This window comes from Pituophis catenifer, unplaced genomic scaffold, assembly GCF_029215685.1.
Source record: "Pituophis catenifer annectens isolate HBS135680 unplaced genomic scaffold, rPitCat1.0.hap2 SCAF_2, whole genome shotgun sequence".
In the NCBI taxonomy this organism is placed as follows: domain Eukaryota; kingdom Metazoa; phylum Chordata; class Lepidosauria; order Squamata; family Colubridae; genus Pituophis; species Pituophis catenifer.
The window spans coordinates 148,022,452-148,040,141 of record NW_027256882.1 but is presented as its reverse complement, the minus strand read 5'-3'; the positions used below and the strand labels follow the sequence as shown (position 1 = coordinate 148,040,141).

The following is a 17,690-nucleotide window of genomic DNA, read 5'->3' as shown; positions in this document are numbered from 1 at the left end:
TTAGAGATGATGGGAATTCTCCATTCCCACCAAAGCAAATTCCTGCCAGGATTTTTTTGGTCTAGTGGATGTTTTTGCTGACATCTCTAGCTTCTCTCAACCTGAGACCTAAAAGCTTGTTGAGAACAACTAGAATTCTTAGTCTGCAAATTTCAGTAAATAAACAACTCGTGGAAGTGGTCTATGTGTTTTACTTATCCCTCCCAATAGGGGGTGTGATTGAGTAGTATATAGAAAGTTGTTACTGATTCTTTTGCAAGCTACCTTTTAGAAGAAAAATTCATATTGGCAGTGTCAATTAAGTGTAAATATTGCTGGCCTTTGATGATACTTGCTTATCTTTCCCCATTGCATATGCATTTTAAAATTATCAAAATATAACCAATTCGATAGCTATCTGTCCGAAAACTTAAAGCATTCAAAAAGATCCAGAATAGCTTCCACACATCTTTACACAATAATGAAGTTATTTCCTTGGTAATCATTCTGGATGCTAATTTAGTGTATATATACAGTATCTATATGTATATAAGTGTCAGGAGTGGGTTCTAAATTTTTTTACTATCGGTTCTGTGGGCGTGGCTTATTTTGTGGGCATGGCTTGGTGGGGGTAATATGACTGGGTGGGCATGGCCAACTTTTTTTTTTTACTTTTAAAAGCATTTTTTCAGCCGAAGAGGTTGTAGAAAAAATGCTTTTAAAAGTAAAAAAAAAAAAAAAAAAAAGCCTCTGATGAAGTGGCCGGGGTAAGTGAGTGGCGACCATGGCCAGCCAATGTTATTAACAGTTCTCCGAACTACTACAAATTTTTACTACCGGTTCTTGCGAACCAGTGCGAACCGGAAGCGAACTGGTAAGTGTGCATGCATTGATGTATACTGTCAGCTTGAAAAAATACCAAAAGAGGAATGGGAAATGAAGCCAAATATCTGTAATAGCATTTTAGAATGGAGATGGAATAAGTAGGTATGTATGTTTGTACGAAGAATTCCGACTGCCTTTTTGTGAGTTCATTCTACACCCTTTTTGATACTGTATTACTGCACATGGAGGAAATCTATGTGGCCACCAAGAGCTGACACCAATTTGATGGCACATAGTAACTAAACAGAGAGGAAGATCTATACACATTCATAATAATGTTTGAAAAGAGCCCTTGGATACAGATGTTAGATGCCCAGAGTTTCTGTTTGGCCCAGAAAAAAGTATAACTTTTTGCTTATATAGAAGTTATTTCTAACTTATCAAATTATGGGAATTGGATGTTCAAGATCCCATTTCCCTTTCTTGTTCTGCTTTCTGAAACAGGCTTGGTGGAGATACCCAACACAGTTCTTGCCTGTCAATAATTTTCAGCAGGAAGCCAGGAGAATAGCAGATATGAAACGGTATCTTATACAAGCTTAGCGCAACTCTAAATGTATAAGAGGAAATGATTAGAAATAGAAACAGAATAACAGAGTTGGAAGGGACCTTGGAGGTCTTCTAGTCCAACCTCCTTCCTAGACAGGAAACCCTACACCACTTCAGATAAATGGTTATCCAACATCTTAAAAACTTCCGGTGTTGGAGCATTCACAACTTCTGGAGGCAAGTTGTTCCACTGATTAATTGTTCTAACTGTCAGGAAATTTCTCCTTAGTTCTAAGATGCTTCTCTCCCTGATTAGCGTCAATTACAATTTTTGTTTTTCAGAAATCCTCTCTGGGGGCGTCTATATTGGAAAGAACAAACAGCTATGTCACATGAACACAATTGATTGGGAAGACATCATCCGAGATCCAGAATTCCATGCAGTGGTCCATGACAATGGGGAGAAATGTGAGTATTGGCCACCTGTTCACATCACCTCTCACTGGCCTTTCATTTATACAGGAGACTTTAAAGATTGTGTGCTTCTTCTAGAGCAATGGCTTAGTTTTACCCAACCTGTTGTTTACCAGATATTTTAGAATGGCAACTCCTAAATGTAGATTAGTGGATACATTGCTGGTTGGAAATTTTTAGAGTTGCAATACCAATATCGGTAAATCCTGAAATTATGAACATTTGGTCAGCAAAGTCTGGTTCATTAGCTAAAAGAAAGCATAGTAGAAGAATAGGAACAAAGGTTGGAGAATCAGAAATTAAACAAGAAAGAGCTGTTTTGTTTAAGAATATAAGTTTTATTTAAGTGACTTCGGGCCAGTCACTCGCTCTCAGCCCAGCCCACCTCAAAGGGTTGTTGTGAGGAAATTAAGATGAGAAAGGAGTATAAGATATGTTTGCCATCTTGAGTTGTTTAAAAAAAATAAAGGCGGGATATAAACTAAATAATCAATAAGTAACTTAGGACGGCAGTGAATGAAAGATAGTTATGACTGGTCCTTGGAGTTCCAACCATCACAGCACCTATGTAGTCACATGACCACACGTTGGGTGTGTGGCAACCAATTTGCACTCACAACTGGTTGTATGGCCCCATGATCATGTTTAAAAAATTTTAAATTAACCTTTCGTAGATTTTAAAGGATTCAGCCTAAAGTTCCAGAAGTGTAAGAACAGCCTGTTGGTAGAAGGCTAGCATTCATCTGGCATGGTAACCCTGCTTTTAATCCATCAAGCTCATTATCTCTCTTGTGATGCTGCATGTCTCCCTTCCCCCACTCTCATGCAGGTACTCCATGCCATGAAAACTGCAGTGGCCGCTGTTGGGGGCCTGGTCCTGAAGACTGTCAAAAATGTAAGCATTACAAAATATTTGGCATAATTCAGCATAAATCTTTAATTAAAAGTTGGGTGTCAGCATTTTTTAGCCTTTTCAGGGCATTTTCTAATAGCAGTGTAGTTCTATTGTGAATTCTCCAATGAACAAATGGCATTGAATCCGGAAGCTTGAAATCATGATCCATTGCTGCCTAGCCCCATTGTTGTCATAAACAGGAAAATTTCCTTTCAAGGCAATTGCTTATAGGCTATGCAAAGAATGTGAAAGCTGTGTTTCATGAAGCATCTTAGCATAGGTGTTGGTCACTGCCCAGAGTCACTTTTTGTGAGATGGGCAGCTATACATTTGATTAATGTAATAAATAAGTGGCATGTCCCCTCTTGAGGCAAGCATCTTAAAGCAACTGGAGATGGCATTCAAAGCAGCCACATTATCTTTGCAAAGGATGGGACTGCTTTAAAACTTCAAAAAGATGTTCCACTTCTGCTAACTCACTTTCAAATGCTTTGCTCAGCTCTGGTCCCTTGTGGGGAAAAAAATTGCACAAGCTTTGCCTCAACTGAATCACGGTTAAAGAAAAGGGGGAAAAGACCAAATATCTGACAACTTCAACCCTTTTTTTTTTTATGGCTGAGCTACTGTGATGCAGAAAGGTGTCAAGAGTCCGCAAATAAACTAGGCCAGATCAATTTAAAGTGAAATTAGAATATTTGGGCAACAAAAGAGATGATTGTCTGAACATGCTATTAAAAATAGTTTTTAGGTCTGAGACTTCCCAACCAACATGGGCAGTTGTAATGCTACTTGGGGATTCTGGGAGTTGTAGTCAAGTGTTCATTGCATTAGAAAGTTGATTTTTCATCAGCAAAATTGCCCATGTATAGATAGAAACAAAACCCATTTTGCTGTTTCAGAATGGTTTACTGTGTAGAAAACTGTTATTTATTTCCTTTAAATTACCATATATACTGCTCCAAAAAATAAAGGGAACACAAGCAGAAGACATCCGAGATCTGAATGAATGAAATAGCCTTATTAAATACTTTGTTCTTTACATACAGTAGTTTATACACTGCTCAAATAACTAAAGGGAACACAAAATTATTGTATGTAACGAACCAGGTATTTAATAAGGCTATTTCATTCATTCAGATCTCGGATGTCTTCTGCTTGTGTTCCCTTTATTTTTTTGAGCAGTGTGTATGTTTTCCACTTGTGGAAAACCAATGCAAAGTCATCCTTTAAAAAAAACGCGAGCTGGAAATATAGCAAAGCTACCTTCCCATTCCCATTCATGGCAATTCAATGTCGTTTAAACTTTGGGATTAGAGTTTGCTAAAGTTTGGTTTCAGCATCATATCAATGATGGCAATAGCAATAGCACTTAGACTTATGTCCTGCTTCACAGTGCTTTACAGCCCACTCTAAGCAGTTTACAGAGCCAGCCTGTTGCCCCCAACAATCTGCGTCCTCATTTTACTGACCTCGGAAGAATGGAAGGCTGAGTCAACCTTGAGCCGATGAGAATTGAACTGCCAAACTGCTGGCAGTCAGCAGAAGTAGTCTGCAGTATTGCATTCTAACCACTGTACCACCACGGCTCTTAATATATGATATATATGATAACATCCCAAAGGCTTGCACTTTTCATTTTTATTTAGAAAGCTTCTGTATTAAAGGATCAATATTAAATGTGTTCATGTAGATACCCAAAATCCTTAGATTGGAGAGAATGAGTGACTTTTAGAGGGCTACCAGGACACTGATCAGCATTTTTTTTCTATCCCAACCTTAGTGACGAAGACCATCTGTGCTCCTCAGTGCAATGGACGCTGCTTTGGCCCCAACCCCAATGAATGCTGTCACGATGAGTGTGCAGGAGGTTGCACTGGGCCACTCAAGACAAAGTGCTTTGTACGTAACCAGGACCGGTTTACAGGCTGACCTTCACAATTGCCATTACCCTGTTTCCCCCAAAATAAGACATCCCCTGATAATAAGCCCGATCGGGCTTTTGAGTGCATGGCAGTAAGGCCAAGTGCTTATTTCAGGGTTCAAAAAAATATAAAACAGGTCTTATTTTCGGGGAAACACAGTACCTCATCTATCAACTCTGCCTCTTTTTCTCCATTAGGCCTAGTTTCCTCATTTCTACCCTTTTGCTAATACTTCCAAAACGTCATACCGTCTCAATCCTACCACTTTCTTTTGATTTCTGGAGCTTTGTTGCCAGGGTCTGCCAGCCAACACCATCCTCCTGCTTGCTAAATCTTTGCATTTGTATCTTTGTACAGTCTGGCCATCGCTAGTTCTTGAACTTTAAGGCCTTTTGTTTTCATCCCAGAACCAGTGTATCCTGCCTTTCTGCCTTTCCTGCGTTCCTTCCCACATTTTCTGTCTCTGGTTTCCCTTGATCTACCATCTTTTGTGAGGTGAATTTGAAGCCCTTGTTGTGCAATATCCATCCTAAATCTTGTCTCCTTTTCATTTGTTCAGGTTCTGTTGTATGCTATCAGGAAGGGTGGGGGAGACTCCCTCTTTCATTAGGAGAAAATTATCTCAGCCTGGGATGATGGGATATTTCAACATCTAATGACTTTCTTTCCTCCACTGCAGGCCTGCCGTCACTTCAATGACAGTGGAGCCTGTGAAACCCTCTGTCCTCAGCCAATGATCTACAACCGACTCACTTTTCAACTCGAGCCCAATCCTGATGCTAAATACCAATATGGTGGTGTGTGTGTCAAAAATTGTCCACGTAAGTCCTAGGTCATGAAGACAGTGATGTACTCAGATGAAACAGAGATAGATGAATTCCTGAGGGCTTTTCCTTCTGCTCCATGACTTTTTACATTCCCTTTCCAGAGATGTTCTATCTCCCAGCCTTTCTTTGATTCGTAATATCTTACTCTCCAGTTACCAATTTCTTACAACTTTATTTTTCCCACCCTTTGTTTTGCCTCCTCACAGATAATTTTGTAGTGGATCGGACCTCCTGTGTCAGAACCTGTCCCAATGACAAAATGGAAGTTGAAAAAAATGGCCAGAAGATCTGTCAGCTTTGCGAGGGACTCTGTCCAAAAGGTATGAATGGGAACAAGCACTTCTGACTCACAGACTTTATATGGGATTAGTGGATACACACTTGAAAGTCTCATGCAAGTAGTTTGTTAATCTTAATGATGTTAATGCACAAAATTCTTCTAATTTAAGCATTAATAATTTAATTCCCTTTGAAAGATCTTCCAAAATCAACCCCAAATCATCTGCAAAAGGTCTTAACTTTTAAGTCCTTTTAAAATTTTTATGCCCTCAATCCTCAAATGAAACTTAAATTTGTCAGTAACTAAAACATCAAAGGTGCTTTTTTTTTTTTAATCATCCTTTGAAATTGAGCAGGATTCATCCGGCTTCTTATTGGTCCAGGTGAAACCAGTTTCTAAATTACTAATTGGCCTCAGATGTAATCTTCCAGTTGGTGTAACTTTAATTTTTGATTCTCCCAACTCAAATTATTTCCTGGGTGAAGAAGTAAAAAGAAAAGCCACAATCTCAACAAACCTCTCAGTGAAGTTTGAAAAACTGAATCTGTATATATGTTCTGTATGGGGTGGAGCTATTAAAAATTATTTCAATGTACTATCAACTTTTGCATGTCAGCTTGAGCATCCAGCAATGAATTAAACACTACTCTTTATTCTATTGTAGTAAATTAAGGGGAAATGGGGGGGGGATGAAAGCCATCTACAATGGCCACCCTAACCACTGATTTTACCAGGATCATATATCAGCTATCATATATCAGCTATCCCATTCAGTTACTCCAGATGCCCTTAGCCATACATGGCTTGTGCATAACAAATTAGCTGCATATTATTTTAGAAAAACTTAAGTGGATTTACTGGGAATGCAAAAATAGACACTCTGGGACTTTATACTGTACCATTGTCCTTGGAAATATGTGATGATTAGAGAGGGTAAAATTGTATGACCCTAACTTGGAGCCACTCCAAAACCTGGGAGAGAACCCAATCCTCCTAAACCTCTCCTTTTCCATTAACTTCATGGGGATATATGAAGTGGAAGGCTAAATTGGAGTCATTTACCAACTGATTGTTGAGCTCATACTTTATGTTCTCTACAGCTTGTGAAGGGACTGGTATTGGAAGTAAATATCAGACAGTGGATTCCAGCAACATTCACCGATTTATAAACTGCACCAAAATCTTGGGCAATTTGGATTTTCTTATCACTGGTCTAGAAGGGTAAGTACGTGTCTCTCGGTGTTATTTCAAATTATGTCCTGTCTTTCTGGCACTTAAATATGCAAAGATGGTGTCTCATTCTAAACATAGCTATAGTTGTTGAATGGGTCAGTCTGAGCTTGAGTTGTATTCTCATATCTCTGGATCCCAGCAAATTGGAATGGAAATAGATATAGCACCTTTTTTATCCTTCCTTCCTTGTCCTCCAGTTGCTACCATTTTTGTTGGAATTTGGTAATTTCCTGGTAACAAGTATGAGGCTATCCTTGAACTTACAGAATATGGAATAACAGAATTGGAAAGGACCTTGGAGGTCTTCTAGTCCAACCCCCTGCTCAAGCAGAAAACCCTATACCAGTGATAGCAAACCTTTTTGGCACTGAATACTGAAAAGGTCGTGCGGAAATATCGCACTCCAGAAAAGCCAAACTTCCGGGTTCTAGCGTGCATGCACGTCCGATGATCAGCTGGCCGGCGCACATGCGCAGACCAGTTTTTGGCACTGCTGCACATGCAAAGGGAACACACTCTGGAAAAACTGAACTTCTGAGTTCTGGCACACATGCACACCCAAGCATCAGCTTGTCGGCATGCATATGCACGCCGGTTTTTGGCACTTCTTTATCAGCGAAATATAAATTTGGTATAAAATGGTTTGTCGTCAGTGTGACTACTTGAGGGCTCCTGGATTGGAGCTGAAAGGCGAAAGGGATGCAGTATGCTCCCTCCCACATGCTGGGGTAGACCAGGTGTCTCGATAGAAAAACACTTATATATATATATATTTTCCTATAATGAAATTCTTGAAGAAAGCAGCTATCAGATTCCTTCTCAAGGTGTTCCACTGGTTCTGACCAGCTCCATTCTTTCTACAGAGACCCTTGGCATAACATAAGTGCCCTGGATCCAGAAAAACTCAATGTCTTCAGGACAGTGCGAGAGATCACTGGTGAGTTGACGCGCAGAAATCTTTAGAGAAATGTGGAATATGCAAGTAGCATGTTGTGTATAATGCAGGTGGTAAGGACAGTGCTTTTTTATATTTTATCTGTTTTCTGGTGTCTTCTTCCTGGTGTGAAACAAGCTTGAAGAAAAGCTGGAAAGTTAGAGAAAGTTATTTGGAAAAGAGAGTTTGTAACTCTGAGGAAGATTATACTTTGGGGTTTGGAAGAAGAAAAGCCCACATTTCTTAGCTGCTGGGTTCCACATTTCTCTTGTGAGCTTTGAGCATTATGTTGGCAGAAAGATGGAATACAAATAAAGTAAAATTCAAATAAAATAAAATGAGATGTATGTATGATGTAATAAAACAGACTCAGACCCATGCAGGTCACAATGTATCACATGAAAAGTACAGGTTGTCTATTTGAAAGGAAAACTTGCATAATAAAGACTATTTGGGGAGGTGGTAACCTATTAGTCATGCAGCCTAGTCCTTATGGGAACTTTCTGGAGAGTACCAGAAAGTCAAGCAAGGCCATTCTGGAAGTTAGAATAATTGTACAATTTACATGCGGAGGTTTGAATTTTGGAGATGGCCTAATAGTAGCTCCCAAAGTTTGATTCCTAATATTACTAACCAACATATGCGATGTTGGTTAACCATTTCATCTTACTTTTGGGGATTTTTTGGACTAAGAAACGGGATGAAAGAAGCATTGATAGGTCTGTAAATAGCAAAGAACAATGTTGCCCACTTGTAAAATTCTTTGAGTGAGGCAGGTCAATTGCATGGTAAAAAGTCTTTATTTGGAGGCAACTGGAGAGAGGGAATGTGCGGCAATGATGGAACAAGATATAGGGATTCAGAAATTACCAATTTTGTTGTTGTAGGTTACTTGAACATCCAGTCATGGCCCAAGCACATGCAGAATTTCAGCATCTTCTCCAACCTGGTCACCATTGGTGGGCGCAGTCTATATAAGTAAGCACACACACACCCCTTGATCCACATGTTTTACCTTTGCGTTTGAACTGTAGGGAACTTTAAGGATGGCGATTCCTCCAATTTGCCTCTTCTGCTGAAGAGAAGTTCACAAGTTTGAAAAGCTCCTAGAGTAAAGGCTTTGCCATAGTGGGTTCCAGTAGAGCAGAGATGGGGAACCGTGGTCCTTTTATGACTTGTGGACTTCAACTCCCAGAATTGGAGAATTCCTGAGCATGGCTGACTCAGGAATCCTGGGAGTTGAAGTCCACAAGTCATAAAAGGGCCACGGTTCCCCACCCCTGGTGTAAGGTTTGCACCTTCATGCATATGGAGACTCCTCTGTAGGTGATCCAAGGATGGATTTGAAGACATGTGTTTGGATTCTGCTCTGCCAGTTTCCCACACTCGTTTTGCCTCAGGTACTTGTGAATTTGAATGAGTTGCTTCCATTCCTTTTCTGAGCGCAATTAACTGCTCTGTGCTTTTTCTAGCCGTGGATTTTCCTTGCTGATCATGAAGAACATGAATGTCACCTCCTTAGACTTCCGTTCCCTTCAGGAGATCAGTGCTGGCCAGGTCTACATCACTGAGAATCGACAACTTTGCTATTATCACACCATCAACTGGACACGTCTCTCTCGCCGGCGTCCAGATCTTAACATCAGGAGTAACAAATCTCCCAGGAAATGCAGTAAGTGAGGATAATAGAAAAGGGAGAGAGGCCATGGAGGGATGCCATCATTGAACAGAATTAAACAGCAGTAGTTGTTTCTGTAGCAGTAATACAGGATGTGGCTAATTGCTGGACTAGAAATTATTTTTCAGATGTGAGCAAACATACAGATGCGCATTACATAAAGCTACTCACTCAGCCCAACCTGCTGCCTTCCAGATATGTTGGTTTACAATTCCCAGAATTTGGGGACAGCATGAAACACATCTATCCCATAGGTCACTTTTCCTCTCCAGGACTAACCTTACAAGGACATCCCGGAGTGCTCTCCTTTTCAACTTCCTAGAAAGGGAGCACTCTCATTGGAAGGGATGTTACACTTGGATCTTGTTAAGCCCCCTTTGCTTCCTACCTGGGTTTTCCAGATGGGTGTGGCTAGAGAAGACAAGAAACAGACCAGTGGTGGGATTCACATTTTTTAACTACCGGTTCTGTGGGCATGGCTTGGTGGGCGTGGCAGGAGAAGGATACTGTAAAATCTCTATTCTCACCCCACTCCAGGGGAAGGATACTGTAAAATCTCCATTCCCTCCCCACTCCAGGGGAAGGTTACTGCAAAATCCCCATTTCCTCCCGATCAGCTGGGACTCGGGAGGCAGAGAATAGATGGGGGCGGGGCCAGTCAGAGGTGGTATTTACCAGTTCTCCGAACTACTCAAAATTTCCACTACTGGCTCTCCAGAACTGGTCAGAACCTGCTGAAACCCACCTCTGAGCTGAATCTATCAACAGTGATGAAATAATTAGGGGTACACACATGCAAATCAGTTTCAACTACTGAGGCATTCAGGTTCTTTCAAATATACAGAGACCCTATAGATTTAAAATAGCAAAACTTTCCTGGTTACAATATAAATTCCCTGTCTCTCTTCCTCTCCCTCCCTCCCCCCCCCCCTCTCTCTCTCTCTCTCACACACACACACACACACAAACACACAAAGACACAGTCATCCACCCACACTTACACAGTACTTCTCAATTAGGCTGCCAGTCACTAGCTAGACTAGAGGGATGGAAGCTGCTAAGTCTGGATGTAGAAATGACTCCAGGAGTGGGCAGCTTCAGAACCCCTTTTTAATCTTGCTTTGTTAATTAACTAGGATAGGGTTTTCCTCAGGCCCAGCTTCCTTATCTGCTTCAGGTAACATTTTTTTCTTTGTTTCCTAAATAAATTTGCTTCTTATCCACCTCCCAAATGTATCTTTTAGTCAAGATTCCTAGCTTTTTGCCCTCTCCTGCTTACTTGCCTGGTTCATCTTTAAATTATGGCAGCTTTATGCTTATGTGCCTGATTCATTATGGAAACTTCAGCCTAACCTCATAAGGGAAAGTGATTTGATGAGACCCACTCAAGACAACATACATTTTCCACACTTGCATTGTGCTTCTGCTCCTCAGTGTCCTTATAAAATGAATGATGTGAGTCTGCTTTCGACGTGCAATTGTTTGCTGGTGGTGAGACCAGTCACGGGTCTTTCATACACATCGTTCCCATCCAATTGCAGTGAACAAAACTGCAACCCCATAATATCCATACTCTAAAAATGCTCATTCTCTTTTGCCCTCAGCTGTCTTGGCCAGTGCAACTCATAGATCTTCCACTGACATTTCGCTACAATGGCCAATGAGAGAATGCTGGTTGCTTGCAGTAATAGCGGTGTTGTCCAGGGACAGCAAATGCTATTTATCAAATAGAGCCATCGGTGTTTTCAAAGAGTTTTGATTAAAATATATAATCTTAAAATGATTAGATTTGATCTGGTTTCCCTCAGACAGCTCAAAATGAACCAAAGGGGCCTTGACAGGTGGCTCCCATTTGTGATCCATTCTCTCTTCCTATCAGTTCAAGAGGGGAAGGTCTGTGACCCTCTTTGCTCCATTGATGGCTGTTGGGGGCCTGGCCCAGACCAGTGTGTCTCTTGCCGAAACTACAGCCGTGAAGGGGTCTGCACTGTCTCCTGCAACTTCTATGAGGGGTAAGAATAACAGCCAAGGGCGCTTGCTTCCTTCCTCCCTGGGTTCCATCTCAGACCCGTGTTTCTAACACATCCTTTTTTTCCCTTGGCTACACAAAGGGAGAGTCGAGAATTTGCTCAAGGGGATGTTTGCTTGCCGTGCCATCCACAATGCCAGAAGATCGAGGGAGGCCTCACCTGTAATGGACAGGTATGATAGAACACAATTTTTTAAGGAAGCAGTGGGGTGGGGGGTGGGGGGAGGGATTAATTTTAAATTACTTCTTCATTTAACCGCACTGCATTTTCAGAGGTAAGAGGCAGTTTAAAACATCTAAAATAATTTCCAGGAAATGTCCTGAGGCAAAGCAGCTGCTCCTATTTTCTATCCTTTAACTGCTTTTTCATAAACAAATGTAGCCTTTCCTGAAGGCTAGACAGGAAGAGCTGAGAGGTTCCTCTCTTGGGAGGTAGCTTTAGCAGGGCAGAAAAGACCCTGTTCTTTGTAGGTGACAACATGGTGAAGATGGGAAGACTGATAACCTTATCTTCTGAACTGTCTCTCTCTCTCTCTCTATATATATATATATATATTCCAGTTTAATATCTATCTATCTATCTATCTATCTATCTATCTATCTATCTATCTATCTATCTATCTATCTACCGTGTTTCCTCGAAAATAAGACCTTGTCTTATATTTTTTTTGAACCGTGAAATAAGCTCTTGGCCTTATTTTTGGGGACATCTTTTGGGGCACTGAGACTGGGCTCCTCTTGCCGTCTTACCTGATTTCCAGCTCTGTCTCCCTAACTCTAACCAGAGGAAATGGCGGGGACTGGCTGCGCATGTGGTTTAATATTTTCGGGGAGGGCTTATTTTAGGGGGGGGCTTATTTTAGCACCTGCGCTCAAAAGGGCCTGGTGGCTCAGCAGACTAAAAGCATTGTGATTAACACCAGCTGTCTGCAATTACTGTAAGTTTGAATCTCACCAGCTCAAGGTTGACTCAGCCTTCCATCCTTTCTAAGGAAGGTAAATTGAGGACCCAGTTTGTGGGGGCAATAAGCTGACTTTGTATAAATATACAAAAGTATGAAGGCTATTGCTTAATGCATTGTAAGCCGCCCTGAGTCTCCGGAGAAGGGCGGCATATAAATCAATTTAAAAAAAAAAAAAAAAAAAGCCCAATTGGGCTTATTATCCAGGGCGGTCTTATTTTCAGGGAAACGGTATCTATCTGTCTATCTATCTATCTATCTATCTATCTATCTATCTATCTATCTATCTATCTACCTACCTACCTACCTACCTACCTACATACATACTTACCAACCTACCTACCTACCTACCTACCTACGTATTCATCCTTCAAATAAAACTGTCATTCAGTAGAAATTTAATTGATAACCTTAACTTCAGAATTATCTCTATACTGGGTATTGCCTACCTGCTCTGACTCAAGGCTGTATGTTCATTGTCCCCTTCCCGTATACAAATGGTGTCCTGTTTTCCTCTTCAGGGTGCTGATGAGTGTGTGACCTGTGCAAACTATAAGGATGGGCCCCACTGTGTTGAAAGCTGCCCATCAGGAGTCCTTGGGGTGAAGGGACTAATCTTCAAGTACCCTGATGCCAACAAGGAGTGCTGGCTGTGCCATGAGAATTGCACAGAAGGGTAAGGGCTAAAAACAGCATCCCAATTGTTGCCATCATGTTTTCTCAAGCAATATCCCTCATTGAATTTAGTCTCTCCTGCTTGTTGGGAATTCTGGGAGTTGAAGTCCATACATCTTCAAGTTGCCAAGGTTGAGAAACACTGTATTATATCACACTTCTGGTTGGTAATATTGGTTACTACAGCCTTTTATTGATTTTAATTGCTGGTACTGTAAAGTCCTCGCGCCCCCCCCCCCTCCCCCCCCTAAGAGAGGTGAACAAGTGTTGTCTGGGCAAGATATCACATTTGTAAAAAAAATACAGGAGAAGGTACAGACATATCTATCAAAATGCCTGGAAAAAACCAACTTTTTCAGGTGTCTTTCAGGAAGAGGGCACATTCCGAGATGCTAAGTTTTCTGCTTCCCAGCTCTGAGCCCAGGGCTTAGTGATTTCAATTCAAAGTGTGAAATTAAGATCCTTTAAGTAGCACTAAGAACATGATTTCAGATAGTTACTTGGCTAAGATTCTTGCTGACACTGTTATGACTGCAGCCATAACAGTGTTGTATTGTTCAAATGTCAGGAACACAGCCAGGTGAGGAAGGCAATGGAAAACTGCATTGGAGTTAATATAGGCAGTACAGTTCCTTCCTGGAGAAGCTGCAGGTGGCGCACTGTATTTGTGGGGTAAAGGGACCACAGTCCTTATAATGAAAATAAGGCTGTCCAAATCATTTCACAAAGAACAAAACAAACAATCATAGCCTTGTAGGCTTGCGAAGAAGGGGGAAAATATTTGATTGATAAAAGGATCTAAGGGTGCAAGAGTTTGAATTCTTCAGACTTTTTCATTGGGCAAAGTGATTCTGAAAGCAAGAAATGGGGGAAAGTCCAAAAATTATACCTGATGCTTACCCATATCTGCGGGCATGCGAGCCGTTGCCCTAGGTCAGCTCCAGCGGGTATGCGTGCACCGGCCAGCTGATTTTTTGCTGGCTCCGCCCACACCACCCCTCCCCTCTCAGGAGTCTCCACATGGCCAATTTTGGATGCCAGGTAAGTACAGGGCTTGCACGGAGGCTCTGGGAGGGCGAAAAATGGGCCTCCCGGACGTCCAGAAATGAGCCATTTTCGGCCTGCGGGGGGCCAGGGGAGGCCATTTTTGCCCTTCTGAGACTCCAGGAAAGTCTCCGGAGCCTGGGGAGGGCAAAAAAACGGGGCTACCGGGGCTATCAGAAGTTTGGAAATGGGCCGTTTCTGGCTTCCGGAGGGCCTCTGGAGAAGGCTGTTTTCGCCCTCCCCAGGCTCCAAGAAAGCCTCTGGAACCTGGAGCGGGCAAAAAACAGGCCTACCAGAAGTCCGGCACTCGAGGAAAAAAAGGTTTGCCATCATTGATCTATAGAGTCCCCTGAGGGCAAAATTAATAGTCTCCTGATGTTGGAAATCTACAGGAGAGTCATACTGGTAATACTCTGTGTTTGTCAAAAAAGGAGAGCATTCCCTTGACCTACCTATTTCTTCTGTAAGAAACATATTGACTGGGTTCTTATCTCATCATTCACTGTAGTTAGTTTACGGTTTGGGATGTTGTCTGAATGTAAGCAATTGAATTATTTGAGTGAGTCTGAGTTCAGGTAAGCAAGCTAACCCTGTGCTTCCATTTCTTATAGGTGTTTTGGTCCAGAGATTGGAAATTGCTTCATTGTGGAAATGCCTGGCCCCAGGTACTTGTCAGAAGCTATTGGGGAGTCTGGGGGAAAAGGAGAGAGGATATAAAAAGAGAAAAGAGTCTTCGTGATTCTTCCTGTGCTCCCAGATTACTACTAATATTTGAAAGAAATTTTACCCTTACAAAGCATGGCTGGGAGAATCTAGAACCACCCAGATGTTACATCATTATATCCTTGTACCCAGAAAGTCCTAAATTCATGGGTGGGATTCTACCGGTTCGGACTGGTTTGGGCAAACCGGTAGCTCTGATGATCAGCTGGGAGCGAACCGGTTCACCCCGACGATCAGATGGGCCCACTCACCCACCCGCGCTATTTTCCTACCATTATCTTCTCAGCTGATTCACGCGGCAGAGCAGATTGCTGCATCTCAGCTGTGTTTCTCCTCCGAAGAAACGCAGAAGTGAACATTTCTTCAAACTGCGCATGTGCGTGAAGCATGCACGTGCAAGATGCACAATCACCAAACCGGTTGTTAAACCGGGAGGATCCCACCACTGCTAAGTTCCATCTCTAGCATCTCCAATCTTGCCATTTGATGATGATCCCTGATTTGAGTCACTTTTCTAAGTATAAATCACACCTCGACTATAGACAAACACTCTACTTTTCTCTGTCTTCCTTGAAGACAATAGTGGCTGTCCTTTAAAATGATTGTAAGGCTGATAGAGGTAATAAATTGGATCCAGATTTATTCATATTAGATCCATAGGATTGGAATTATCATAATCTAGGTAAAGCCACTGAGTTCACTCAGTTTATAAGGAACACTGGAAATAGATAATTTATTTTGTACTGTGATTATTACTTTGCTCCTCCATGGCACATCTTCTTTCAACAGCTAGAAAGTAACTTTGGCAGTTCCTGGTTGTGGTATATAATACTTTATATTCTGCCCCAAAGCATACTGTATGAACAACTGGTTGAAGATAACAGATTACAATCATTTTGTAAGAGTTAAGCCCTCCTTCCGTTAAAACCTGGTTAAAAATAAATGCTTTTGCTTCCTTATTTTGACAATTTTTTTTTTTTAGCCAAAGGGCTCCTCTTTCAAGTTCCTTTTCCAAATTAAACTGTAATTGTGGCATGGATTCTCTCCAAGATTAACCCCTTTCCAAGACAGTGGGGCTTGAAGGAGCACTTAGGCGCACCTGTGAAGGAGCCTTCCACGGGCCAAGACAAGAAAACTGGCCAGGATCACAGCCTCTTCTCTCTATTGGCTTCCCCCTCCCCAATGTTGTTGTTTTTATTGTCTTTCCATCTAAAGCAGGCACTCCTGTTTTAAAAAAAAATAGTTTCACCACCTGAGTTCTCAGCTCCCTCATACAGAAAGAATCTCAAGATTTCAAATAGGTGGTAGGAGGGAAGGATTAAGAAGAAATTCATGTATTGATTTGAGTATCACACATCCACCCTAGTGCAAAATTTCTACCTCTCCCAGCATTGGCTTAAAAGGGTCCTTCTTAAGAGCCACCATGGCGCAGTGGTTAGAGTGCAGTACTGCAGGCTACGTCTGCTGCCTGCTGGCTGCCTGCAATTTAGCAGTTCAAATCTCACCAGGATCAAGGTTGACTCAGCCTCCCATCCTTCCGAGGTGGGTAAAATGAGGACCCAAATTGTTGGGGGCAATAAGCTGACTAAACCATTTTGAGAAGGCTGTAAAGTGGTTATATAAGTCTAAGTGCTATTGCTATTGCTGTTCTTCTCATCCCATTCCCACTTTCTTCTGCTCCATTTTCAACCTTCTTTTTCCCACCAGTGCCCGTGGTTTGCCTGGAGTCCTTCATGAATGGCATGGGCCAGCTACTGCAGGTTCTGGCCTGTTGCCGGAGGGTGAAGAGCATCCCATTTTGATCTCCTTCCCACGCACCTGTTTTCTCCTGTAAGAAGGGAAAGGAAGTTCCCACCTTTTTTTGTGGAAGCTCATTTCCCTTCCCTTTTTTTCTCGTGCTCTTGAAACAGAGCCAAGAATGCAGGGGAGAAAGTCATTAGAGCAATTGTGAAGAGGATTGCTGGAATTAGGGCTTCATGTTGGCTTGGAGCCCAGTTAGGTAGCAGTACTGTGGCTGGTCTTGAAAAGCTAAGTAAGGGCAAACGGGGTTAATGCTTCAATGGAGGAACACCAGGAAATTAGGCTAGCCTGTGAAGTCAGAAAAGCCTTCCAGAAAAAGGGAATCCCATTGTTTATTTATTAAATTTATATGCCACCCATCTCATCATCAAGCAAATATTTATGTGCATATACCCATAAACTCACTCTAAGAGTTCAGTTTCATTCAAAAGAGCTCTTGTTGTACTTGCTTGGAAAGAAACTTCCAAGTTACTTCTAGAAACTTCTAGAATTGGGCTGACTTGGCAAAACACAAAACAAGTAGCCAACACTCTCCCCAAGCCCCCTTATTATGGGTGAGATGCAGTTTCCTGATGGAAGAGATTATAAAACAATTTGGCTCAAAGCTTTGAGGAGCAACAGATAGTAAAAGGGATGCCAGAGATGGAGGCAGTTAGGAGGAATTGCTCGCAAACTTTTGCTATTCAGGTTGCCTTCTACCCTCAAATTTGGGACCATCCTTGCTGCTCTATCTCTGTCTCTCAAAGGACTCTAGAACTATGGCAAACTCTTTGATGCTGGGCAGCACTGGTGCCAGTCACCTTTCTTGATTGTCCATCTGCCAAATGCATCACTCCTTGGCTGAAGTATCTCCAGCATCAG

General features: G+C 41.8%; 1 protein-coding gene across 1 annotated transcript in view; it reads left to right on the top strand.

Annotated features, from left to right (window-relative positions):
* Positions 1 to 17,690, top strand: part of ERBB3 (erb-b2 receptor tyrosine kinase 3) — a 54,068-nt gene that overhangs the window by 12,569 nt on the left and 23,809 nt on the right. The window contains exons 3-15 of the mRNA XM_070937743.1: positions 1,696 to 1,821; positions 2,657 to 2,722; positions 4,503 to 4,621; positions 5,324 to 5,465; positions 5,678 to 5,791; positions 6,852 to 6,972; positions 7,848 to 7,921; positions 8,806 to 8,896; positions 9,391 to 9,590; positions 11,476 to 11,608; positions 11,708 to 11,798; positions 13,109 to 13,263; positions 14,918 to 14,971. Of these exons, the coding sequence (XP_070793844.1) occupies positions 1,696 to 1,821; positions 2,657 to 2,722; positions 4,503 to 4,621; positions 5,324 to 5,465; positions 5,678 to 5,791; positions 6,852 to 6,972; positions 7,848 to 7,921; positions 8,806 to 8,896; positions 9,391 to 9,590; positions 11,476 to 11,608; positions 11,708 to 11,798; positions 13,109 to 13,263; positions 14,918 to 14,971 (1,486 nt within the window). The remainder of the gene's footprint in view (positions 1 to 1,695; positions 1,822 to 2,656; positions 2,723 to 4,502; positions 4,622 to 5,323; positions 5,466 to 5,677; positions 5,792 to 6,851; positions 6,973 to 7,847; positions 7,922 to 8,805; positions 8,897 to 9,390; positions 9,591 to 11,475; positions 11,609 to 11,707; positions 11,799 to 13,108; positions 13,264 to 14,917; positions 14,972 to 17,690) is intronic.